The sequence below is a fragment of the Helobdella robusta genome (genome assembly GCF_000326865.2).
Source record: "Helobdella robusta unplaced genomic scaffold HELROscaffold_27, whole genome shotgun sequence".
NCBI classification, from domain to species: domain Eukaryota; kingdom Metazoa; phylum Annelida; class Clitellata; order Rhynchobdellida; family Glossiphoniidae; genus Helobdella; species Helobdella robusta.
Window position 1 is genome coordinate 536756 of NW_008704392.1, and position 12279 is coordinate 549034.

The 12279-nt window shown below is 30.7% G+C and overlaps 2 protein-coding genes across 2 annotated transcripts; both read right to left on the reverse strand.

Moving 5' to 3' along the window:
• Window positions 1-2807: 2807 nt before the first annotated feature.
• HELRODRAFT_173593 (hypothetical protein) lies at window positions 2808-3597 on the reverse strand (the record flags this gene model as incomplete). The annotated part of the gene is made up of 3 exons (XM_009020208.1): window positions 2808-2960; window positions 3012-3090; window positions 3164-3597. 3 exons carry the CDS (start codon window positions 3595-3597, stop codon window positions 2808-2810), a joined length of 666 nt encoding a protein of 221 aa, XP_009018456.1.
• Window positions 3598-6201: 2604 nt separating this feature from the next.
• On the reverse strand, window positions 6202-7644 carry HELRODRAFT_173594 (hypothetical protein; the record flags this gene model as incomplete). Its single annotated transcript, XM_009020209.1, has 1 exon — window positions 6202-7644. One exon carries the CDS (start codon window positions 7642-7644, stop codon window positions 6202-6204), a length of 1443 nt encoding a protein of 480 aa, XP_009018457.1.
• Between the last annotated feature and the right edge of the window lie 4635 nt (window positions 7645-12279).

Sequence of the window (12279 nt, forward strand, 5' to 3'; positions counted from 1 at the left end):
AATGCATCTATGTTTGTGTGTGTACAGTGCGTGTATGTATGTGTGTATGTGTGTGTGTTTGTATGTACGTTTTGTATGCCTATATGTTTGTATATGAGTATATATATATATATATATATATATATATATATATATATATATATAATATAAAATAAGTGAATTATATGTGTATTGTATATAATTGCTTAAATTTCAAACAATAAATTTCTCATGTGCTAGACAATAACAAAACGTAACTGTAATACTAAACTCTACGTAGCTTAATTACAAACTATACCCATGTAAACACAAACAAACAAATAAACGAACGAACGAACAAACGAACAATCTCACAAATACACACACAAACACACATACAAACAAACGAACACATAAACACACTTACAGGCAAACATTTAATTCCAACCAGCAGAGCACACGCCTGTCTGCGCATATTAATTAAATTGGGAGTTAATTGAAAATTCACTTTAATCAATTTAATTATCAACAACGGTAGTACAAATAATAATTAACAGTAGTGGTAGTAGTAGTAGTAAAAGTATTATTATTATTATTATTAATATTATCAGTAGTAGTAGTAGTAGTAGTAGTAGTAGTAGTAGTAGTAGTAGTAGTAGTAGTAGTAGTAGTAGTAGTAGTAGTAGTAGCAGTGACAGTAGTAGTAGTAGTAGCTGCCGTAACAGTTGTATTGTCATCTTATAACTATGTAATCTTATCGGCATCTGTTGAATGAAAGTTGAAATTGTTTTCGACATTTAATTTAATTTACTGAAAAGTATTTGATATTTCAACAAAAAAATATAAAATAAATTTCAATATTTCATAAATTCTACGTTTCAACAAATTATTTCAAATTTATTTCAGGCTGTCATGTATTATTGAATAGTTTAAACTTTTTCAAATTTCTTCTGTGTTCATATTCTTTTTGTTCTCTCTACCATCGATAGAACAGTTTCGAGATTTTAATTTCCCTGCAGGCTCACCTCGAGCCTGGTCCTGCCAAATTTTCATAATCATCGGCGAACTTTCGGCGAGCTATTGAAAAGTTTCAAATATACAAACTTCCTAAAGTTCCAACATGTTAGACTTGAGGTGGGGTGGGTTGCATCAAAATAAGTTCCTTACTTATATTTATCCGCATCAACTGCTGAAATGATTGATTGTTTTGTTTTTTTTTAAATTTCAATTTTTTTTTCTAAAAATTCAAAAATAATAAAAACTACCAATTAATAAAAAAAACTTTATTCTAAATAACTTTTTGTTTTGTCTAGGATTGATTATTGTAAATGTAACCGCTTCACCGTGGTCTTCCTGATTCTACACTCCATCCTTTGTTGCGCTTGACCAGGAAGAGCAGTGCGAAGGAGTGAATAGAAGAAAAGAATAGTATTTACTTGGACAGGCTGGATACGTGTTTCATTCCACCGAGAACTTATCAGCAAGCAGCCTGGATACCTATCAGAATAGCACCGCAGTTTTTTTCTTATATAGCCCATACAAATCATTTCATTAGTTTGTGGTGTTTTTATTTATTTTTGAGGATTGTTGCTTTTAACTTTTTCAACAGTAAAAATAAAGTTCACACGTCTAATTTAACCAAATCAATGTAATCCGACTGGGGCAGTTAAAGTTTTTTGGTCACATCATGTGAAAGAAAAGAATAGAAAATCTAACAATTACTATAAAGATTACAGGGAATAGAGATCGCGGTCAACAACGAATAACATTCGTGAAGTCCTTGTGCCACTTGTTGAACGTCACCACATTTCAAGTACCACAAAGTGTTAAAGATCGGGTTTTGTGAAAGTCGATGGTCAACAATGTCTTGAAAAGATAAGGCACGAAAAAGAAGAATATTAATATTGTATTTTTAATTAAAATGTAAGTCTAAGTAGGATAATTGAAACTTATTTAAGTCAATCTTTTTTCAAATTGATTATAACAAATTCACTATTTAGTAAAAATTTACGTTACATTTACAACAGCCGTGTGCATCGGTGAAAGTGTGGATGATGCTGGTGGGTATGCAAGTTTGAGATAATCTCAAACCTCCGTGTCTTTTTGCACCTTTTTTGTCAAGAACGAAGTATTAATATTTTATTTGTCATTTCATTACGGTGAGGGCTACTCGTAAGTCGGTTAAAGTCGTGAGAAATTTGCATGTGACTTTTCGGTCTAGCAACACTTGAAATTGTAATTCACCAAATTGTTGGTTAACCGTTAATTAAAAGTATCAAAATAATAAGTGGCGTTTCAAGAAATCAATAAACATATAATATATCTAATTTAACTTAGTACTTTTTCAAAATAATTACTTTAAAACATAACTAACCACAAACACAACCGCGCGAGCACAATGAACAAAATTGAATTAGAAGATTCTAAATCGCTTTTTCAATTTCGCCATGCCATCCACATTTTAACATTGATGTTCTACGCATTAGTCTATATACGAATTCCAATATATACGTCATTTTAAGATTTTTTGTGTCAACATTTTTTTGTTGTTGTCCTTAAGACCTTAATTGATCTAAAAGAAAAATCTTACTTAAAAAGAATTTCTAATTATTGAAATTGGGGTTTAAGATTTATTTATTGAATTTTTCATTCGATTTGCGACGAAGTTTTTTAATTCTTGACCCAAAATTTATTGCCAAAAAAAAATATATTTCAACTAAAAATTTTGTAAATTATTAATGTCAAGCTTCAGCAAAGTACATTTTATTTGGACTGTTTTACCGCGGTTACAAATGTAGCAATGATTTTATGTTAGCACAAGTATCGTGGGTATAAAAACCTAAAAGTTGCTAGCCAATCTGGATATAGATTTTTCTTTCTAAATTGTGAGGGCCCCTCTTTTGCGGATATCCGGGACTGCCTTCTCTTAAATTCAACCCTGATGACAAGCTAAGTTCTTGAGAAACATGGCGTCGGTGTTTTTTGAAAGATCCATTGACTTCCTGTCATCAAAGTTGTAATTCGGTTATCACTGAAGTTGTGTTCATTTGAACCTTCGGCAATAATTTGTTCGTAGCCACAGCTGATATCCGTTGATGTAGTTTGACATAATTTAAAATGATGTTGATTCTGCTGCAGTTTATTCGAGTGTTGTTCACGCTGTTTATGATGTTGTTTGTTTTTATTTCGAAAGTACATTTCCGACTGTTCTTTGCCGAATAAAATTTCAGCAACGTTTTTCAACATTGTGAGCTGTTTCTGTGATTTTAACTTTCGCAAAGTTTTCCAAGCAAGTAAACGTTGAATTTTTTGTAGTTCAATCAGCTTTTTCTTTAATTGAATTTGTTGGTCGTTCTGTTGATATTGTCTCAATGTTTCAATGCACGTGTTCCAAAGTTCTTCCTCAGAATAATGATGTTTAAGATGGTCTTTTAAAAGGTAAGAAAAGTACTTACCTGGGCGCCCCCTTCTCGATTTGGTGACTCCCAAGGACAGTGACACAAAAGTTGATAGATCAGATTTGTATGGCAGAATTTGAGAAGAAAATTGTGTTTCCGTTGTAGCGAATGCTGTTCCTTGTGATGAGCAGGATTGTAACTGCGATGAAGACGGTGATTGTAGAAATGCTGAAAACATCATTATTTTTATCGCTCTTCACGTTGAAGTTTATCCGAGAACGTATGTTTTAATTTTGAACAAAATCAATAGTTTCAATTGAAATAACTGCTCGCATAAGCATTCAGCTGTATGTCTTTCAAGCTATCAATGCGAGGTTTGCGCGATGAAGCGTTTCAACAACTGTTGATAGTAGATAATCAAAGAAGAAAGGTAACAAATATTATCTTATTAATTTAATATATTTTTTCCTGTGCTAACTTACGGCTCTGAGTCCTGGACAATTTATAAAGTAATGGAAAAAAGATTAACGTTACTGAGATGTGGTTTTTGAGAAAAATTTTGAAAATCATTTGGACCTCTCATACTTCGAATGAGGATGTATTAAAACAGTCCGGTTATGAAAAGAGGAAATTAAATACAGATAATCCGACGGGGGCAGTTAATGATTTTTGGTCACATCATGCGGAAGGAAAGAATAGAAAATCTAAAAACTACTGGAAAGATTGCAGGGAAAAGAGATCGCGGTCAATAACGAATAACATTCGTGTAGTCCTTGTATCACTTGTTGAATATCACCAACTTTTAACTACTACAAAGTGTTAAAGATCGGTTTTGTGGAAGTCGATGGTCGCCAATATCCTGAAAGAATATGGCACGAGAAAGAAAGAGTTGTATATCGACGTTATCAGTTGAGTATGGACGTGATGTGAAGTCTGAATACAATGATCTGATTTTCAGGGATAATATATATCTGCAAAAATATTCATCTGTCTCGGCCAAAATTCCAAGTTCCATCAATGTGAATGCAATACAAATGTAAAATTGTTATGCGCTTGTAAATAATTTTGTTGAAGTAACTAAATTTATATTGTAAAAATAATTCTCAACATCTGTTGCATTCAAATTTTATTCCACAAAGCATTCTAAACAAAAAAAAACTAAACTTTCTTTTTCTTAATTATTAAATTTTTTCAATTTTTTTTTAGTGGATTAATTTTAAAAAGCTTGAATATGTCATTGTCTAAAAAAGATTCAAACAACTGTTTAAAATTTTTTAAATAACCTAAAAGAGCAAAAATCTTTTACTATACAATGTGGCGCAAATTATATTCAAATAGCTACATGGTTTTTATAACATTGATAAATTTTGCTTGGATTGATCGCTATTTATTTTTCTGAGTAAAATTACATTGACGATGTCAATTTCATAATAATATCAAATTCTGTAATCATTTTTTTCTGTTGATCTTAATAATTCTATTTCTAACTTTTCTACTCTTACTTTTAGGTTATATCAGGATTCTATCCTTGGCCCTCTTCTCTTTATACTCTATACCTACTTCGGAACTACATCGTATTACTAATAATTTTTCTTTCACTAGTCAACTACGTGCTGATGATTTTTATATTTATACTTCTTTTTCTCCATCTAATCACAATAGTGTTCTTCATAATCTGTCTCTATGTCTTTTACTAATTATTGCTTGGTCTGACTCTACGTGTCTTAAACTTAATTCTTCTACGTTTGAATTAATTTGTTTTAATAAATCTAAACACTCTATTATTATTCCTCTTATTATTTTACCTGACTCTAAAACTCATGGTGTTTCTTATAAGTTTTGTAGTGCAGGCTTTATCTTTGATTCTAGCATGTCTCTTTCTTTTCAGTGCTGCTAAAAGTTTTCACTTTTACCAACGTAGAATAAAAACTACTGCCTTTTCTTGACGATCCTATCCTTCTTCTTTTCGTTGCTTCATTAGTTTTTTTCTAGGATTGATTATTGTAACTCGCTCAACAATGTTCTTTCTGATTTTTTCTAGGATTGATTCTTCACTCGATCCTTTAAATAAAGTTTTTAACTCTGCTGCTCGTCTAGTTGCTCGTGCCACTTTCTTTTCTCATATATCTCCACATCTTGTTCTCTTTCATTGGCTACCTATAAAATATAGAATAATTTTTAAAATTTACACATTAATGTATGTCTCAAAAAAGTGTAAAAAATCCATATCTACATATATGTTTTGACAAGTTAACTCTTCAAGAAACACCAATAAAATAAAATACCATTAAAAATTATAGTAACGCGTTATGAAATTTTAATAATTCGTACTAGAAAGCGATTTCTTTTTAGACGTAGCAGTAAGTAAGTTCATCGGGTCTCACATGTTTAATTTCTTCAATAAAATAAGTTTACTGTGAGAGGTGTGTTTATACCTTTCCACTTTATTCCTCATACCACATTTTTTTATATTAAAACACTAGGTTTAATATTTTCGCTACGCAACTTTACCAAAATGAGATTTAACTTTGAAATCTGAGTTTTTTCTGGAATGAATCTTCATATAAGAAAGTATAAAATGGTAAATATTGCACCGTATTGCACAAGAAACTCGAAACGATTTTTACAAAAAACTTTGTATTATAAACTGCTTTAAGAAAATAAAAATTTAATATGAGATATGTTTTTGCACAAACCAATAACACCAAATAAGACAAAAAAGAAATAAAAAAGGTGTTCTGTTAATTTATAAAAACCAAGAAGACTCCTTTTAAACTTTGCATTTTGATATATTTACATGTCTTTTTTCATAATTAATACACAATCCAACAACATACTAGGCAGTTCAGATAGAAGTACATAGCCCTTGCTTTGGATCGTGAAGGTAGGGCAGGAGGCAGTTACAATACATCTTCAAACATTTTTTATCTTTATTCAAAACGCATGAAAGTTTCATGGGGTGAGCAAAATGTTTGTTGTACATGGTTGCATTTTTGATAAAATGATATGGATTGTGACGGTTATTGGACCAATCCATGTGCCCCGCCAAGTTATAAACATCTTCATTTGTTGTTACGCTGTTTAAAACGGTTGGAATAGCAATTTCTAAAAATAGGCCATACTTCAAAAACAGATGTAAAAGTTTGTAAGCTGTTTTAAAATATTTTTTAGATAAGAAAGCAATGTCTCCTGTGTTTCCATACATCCTCATTTCTCCACCTGTTACATTTTGTAGCCTCTGGAGAGCTAATTTCAAATCGGGGTGTCTTTCGCCTAGTTCGCTCCAATCCCAAAACATACGATGCAAACCGCTACGGAATCCTCCCCACCAAATCCACGTCATTGGATTGGAACAGTTCGTAAGCGACGAACATTGCTTCATTAATTTTAAATTGCCTAAAATACCACTCGTACAAAATTTGTTATTTTTTGTGGGTACTTTAATAAGTTCAGTTTTGATGAAAATGTCGTCAGCTATTAGAAATATTCCATCCAAATCATAGCCCATTCTGATGGCTTTCATAATGCATTGGTAGTTAAATGCTCCAGCGTTGTGTCCGTAAGGCTGGTTATAGGTAACAAAACTCAATCTGTAAAGTAATGTCAGGTTTCGCTTCAACATTTCAGATCCACAGTAAAGAATGTATGGATAAAGAGGTCTGTGTATGGACTCCAGCAATGGAATGATTTCAAAATGTGGATAATTGAAAACAATTAAGAGTAAGACATTGGGTTGCTGGATCCAAGGCTTGGCCAAATTGATAACTTTTGTTAAGTTCATGAAAGCAGAAACATTTTCGCTGCATGTTTTAGTGTAATATAATTGACTGATGTTTAAATTTGCGTTATTGTATTCAATATGATTTTCAAATGAATGATGCCGGACTGGATGCAAAATCATCGAAGAATTTGTCAAACATACTGAAGTTGAATCTGACCGTTTCAGTTGGAAATTCAATAAATTCAATGCCTCAAACCAATGTGTCAGTTTGGTGATAGAATCGTTGGAAAAAAAAATTTTTGCGTTTTTTAAAATACACTTTTCTATGTGAGTTGTCGAATTTTTACAAGATGTAAAACTGTCAATAAATTTTTGGCAATACGATGACACGTTTAATGTTTCAAAATCATGTGCTAAATAATTTTGCCAGTAAACAGAAATATAACAGTCTAATTGCCAGAGAGCCCATTGAACAAAACATTTGTAAAATCGTTCTCCATTTCCATGATTGTCTTTCAATGTTGGCTCAAAAACAGGCAAGAACCAAAACGAGCATGTGGAGTACATTGTTTTATCAAAATTCGTAGTGAACGAAATTATTTTCTGGGACAACTATATCTGGCATCCTTCTGTCACATCTTTCAGTTTTTATCTTAGAACTTTCAAAATTAGGCGGTGGATAAATAGCGGGTAAAAATTCATCGTAACCAATGCAGTGGAAATCTATGAGATCATTTGATGTGTCCTATTCCCCCTTTGGAGTAAATCCGGTAATATACGGAGCTGTTGAATGGCTGTTTTGTGTAATTGTTAACGTGAGTCGCATTATACAACCTTCCAGTTAGATGTTCTTCGTTGAACTTTGACAGAGATTTCATGAATTGTGTGGGGTTCTCAATTTCTTTCGAGTTCAACATGAAGATTGAATGAGCTCCTTGCTGTTGTAAAATAGTCTAATGTATTAATATGGAATATTAATACATATTTGCGCACCCATTTAGACACATAAACAGTCACACTCACATGCACTCGTATAAGAGATGTGTGTCTGTATGTACGCGTGTTGTATATGTGTGGTCTGTGTATGTGTGTGTGTTTGTTTGACAACGTGTTTGTTGTGAGACTACTGTCATCAATGGATATATTTAATACATATATCGATGCTGTCACCTTGATCGCAAAGTAATAATATAGGGAGTCGAGACTTAGTTCAAACAACGACATCTCCATTCTCAGTATTTCTTCCATCTTTCTGTGCAGTATTTGTTCGTTGCTAAATCTGAAGTATAAATAATCTAATTAAATTTTCAATTTTTAATTTTAGTATTTTCAATGTAGCTAGATATTATCATGTGTGTTTGAACAAAAACTCCTTGTGATGAGGTACAGTCACTATGCTAATCTTTCGATTAAAAATAAATTTAAAAAGAATTGTTAATTACCTTTTATTATAAGTATCGCTAGTTATACACAAAACTGTCCAATTGGTCATGATCTGAGCGTAAGCATGACAAGTTTCCATATAGTTTGATTTCAACAACAGCCATTTTCTTGAAGAATATTCTTTTAAATTCAAAATTTCATCGATTCTAATTTTCAGAAAATTCTGTCAACATTTTTTATTGATGTTAAAATAATTAGCGTTTACTATTAAGGGCTACATTAATGTTAGGATAGTGCCTAGCTGACCGATAATGTGGTAAAATTTATTCGTGAGTTCTGACTACGATGTCGAATGGGAAAATTAAGTCGGACAAGCCTAATTTGATTAATTGGAAATAATCAAATTTGTTTCCGTGACTTAAGATTAACTCAAATGAGTTCTGTATATACGATAATTTAAAACTAATTCATTATTGTGGTTAATTAAACCGATAAAAATAGTTAAAATTGACCAATTAAAATTAAATGAATTTTATTGAAATATTCGAAAATGTAATTTTATCATAATAAAGTGAAATAATTTTGTTTATATTGACGACAGTATAATAGTAAAATGTAATTAATGTTAAGAGCACAACTGAAAATAATATGACAGTAATTTTTATAAAAAAAAAAATTTGTAAAAACATTAATTAGTTTAACTAACTTGGGAAAATTTTTCAGAAAACTGATGGCAGGTCATGTAAAGTAGGACACATGCAATCAACCAAAAAACATATAATTTATTAGATTTTTTTGTTACAATATTAAAATTAAAGTAATGCATTGTTTTTGAACGGAAACAAAACAATAAATTCAATTGCAACTATTTAATAGTTTATTTTATTTCAATAATTTATAAAAACTTGTGCGTTAAATGCGCACGAATGTTTATAACGTTTAATTCTACTGTTGAATTATTCTCTTGAAGATTGATTATATTGTTTAATGCTAGTATTGAATGTTTACTGTGTGAATTTAATATATCTATGCAGTTTATTTGTTATGGATGTTTCTTTGCATTGTGTGGAAGTCTGCCAATACAGCGCTTCCCAACCTTTTGAGATCCAAGGACCGGACCACTTCAGCCGAGGACCACTACTGAAAATTTTGCTACTAGCGCACTGGAAATTTACATACATATATAATTATTATCTCATATAATGAGATAACAGCTACATATAGTTAGCACAACATAGTTCTTAGTATAACTATTAGACTTAAAGAGTTACAGTTATCACACTTGACTATAGGTGTATTAAAATTGTTATTTAAAATCATTTTTTATATATTTTAATACATGTTTTAACTTCAAATTAAAAAGTATAATGTTCGTTTTACATTGATGTTTGTATATAATGTATCTTACGGCGTATCATCAATTTTTATGTCAAATATGAAACCAATTTCAATTGCATCTTTTACAAAGAACAAATGTCACTTGCTAACAATAATGATAATAAACAAGTGGTTTTTAACGTGCCAAGTATATTATTTTGTCATTTTTTTTATTAAAAAAATTTGCACTTCACACTTTGCTTGCGGACCGCCGCGGACCACTGGTTGAGGACCGCTGTGCTAATATATAAGCCTATTATTATATCCGCCAAAATGGTGGAATTACGCTATATAATTAATTATTGTTATCTTGTTATATTAGTTATCTTTGCTGTATTTTGAATTATCAAAATCTCTTGTGTACAAGCGAGATTTGAAGAGAAGTCGTAAATGTGATTTATGTAGTCACTTAAATTGGTTTAGTGTTTCTACTACTACTGGTGGCATTTGAATAAACGTTCAACCAATTTTGCGTTTTTAAGCAGTTTTGTTTATCTATCATATTCTTGAACCTACGGAATAACAATAAATTGACGATTGCTGGAAGCTACAAAATTGCTGGAAATGCAGAGATTTTTGAAGTTATAACACTGATTTTGGTAGTGACGATCGTTAAAGGTTACAACATTGGTGTCAGAAGTAGGTTTTTTGCTAGATTGAAATTTTCTGCAATAAAGAATGCAGCCCACACTCACCAATATTACATTTGAACAAATATATTAGATAGCAATGATCCATTATCTAATCTTGTCCAAGATTTGTCTAGTAATTCTAATTTTGTGTTGCATAAAACAAATTAATGTTGATCAACATGTCATTTATCTGACATTTTGATCAACATTAATTTTCAAATTTAGGCAGGTACATTTTTTCTTATTTCCGTCCATCATTCCCAATTTTCGAACAATGACTCTCTATTCCCTAAAATTCTGATTCCCAAAAATTAGTCAGTCAGTCGGTCGGTCGGTCGATCGGTCGGTCAGTCAGTCAGTCAGTCAGTCAGTCAGTCAGTCAGTCAATCAATCAATCAATCAATCAATCAATCAATCAATCAATCAATCAATCAATCAACCAAGTAATCAACCAGCCAATCAATTAATCAATAAGTTCGAAAAGCGTTATTTCAGTGATGTTCAACAGCGCTCCTCTGTGAAGTTTGCAGATAAATGGGTTTTGAAATCTGTTCTGAATTTCGCAAGTAATGGAGAAGTAGTTAGATAAGCAGGCAGAGAGTTTCTAAGAATAGGACTAAAAAAAGCAAACGCAGATTTAAAAAAAGATAAACAAAAGAGTGTTTAACACAAGTTAAAAAAGCGAGAATAAGAAGATGATCGTGAACCGTGGCGTTTAGGCTTAGTTAATATATTTGGAAGTACCTAAGGAAATAATATTGTTTGAGATTTGTACATTAATGTGCAGATTTTAAAAAATGTTTCATATTTTTTAGGTTACCAGTGCAAGAAAACAAGATACACATGTTTAAATATGAAAAAAAAACTAAAAAAAAACTTAAAAAAACCATCTATTCCCATGATAGTAAGATGAATGAAAGTTTTAAAACTTGCGATAATTTAAATCATTTGATAATTTTTTTTAAAGAATTAAGCAATTACGAAAAACTCTAATTTTAAGTCAAAATTGATTTTCAGTTTCAAGAGGAAAAAACGTAAAAAAAAACAAAATAATTAAAAGAATTTTTTATGAATCGATACATGGCATACATTAGCACCACTGAAAAGTGTGGCATCATTAAGCTAGAAAACAACGACGACATATTAGTTTGCTATAATATTATTGAGAATGAATAAATCCTTCTCTTTATCCTTATTTAATAGGTTTTTGATTTTTGTCACGGACGGTTTTGTTTATTTCACTAGATTACAATCTACATGTCTCTTAAATGTTAAATTTGAGTTCATAGCAATTCCAAGTAATTTAAATTCGTCTACATAGATATATATAATCCATGTTTGTCTACCCTTTTAAATTTAGAGTGAGTTTTAGTTATCACCCTTTAAAAAAAATACACTGAAAAATTCAGAGAACTAAGTTAAAACAATATGAATTATTACAAAAAACATAGGCAAATTCAAATGAAACCATTCAAAAAAGTTTATATTTCAATAAAACACATTATCTGACCTGACCAAAAACAAATTCCAAAAATAATCATATTAAAAAATAATTCAATATTACGTAATTTTTCTAATTTTCAAACGATCTCAAAAATTCCCAACTACAACAGAACTAAATCACAAATCTACTAGTTTAATGGAAATTAATGAGTTAAGTTTTTTTTATTCTCATTACTGTAACAAATATACAAAACTTGAATTTGCTGCTAATTAGCGTATTTTGTATTGTATAGATATATTTCATAACAACATTTATCCGGTATTTCTGAAGGAAAAAAGGGTGCAAACCAAGGGCAACAATCCATAG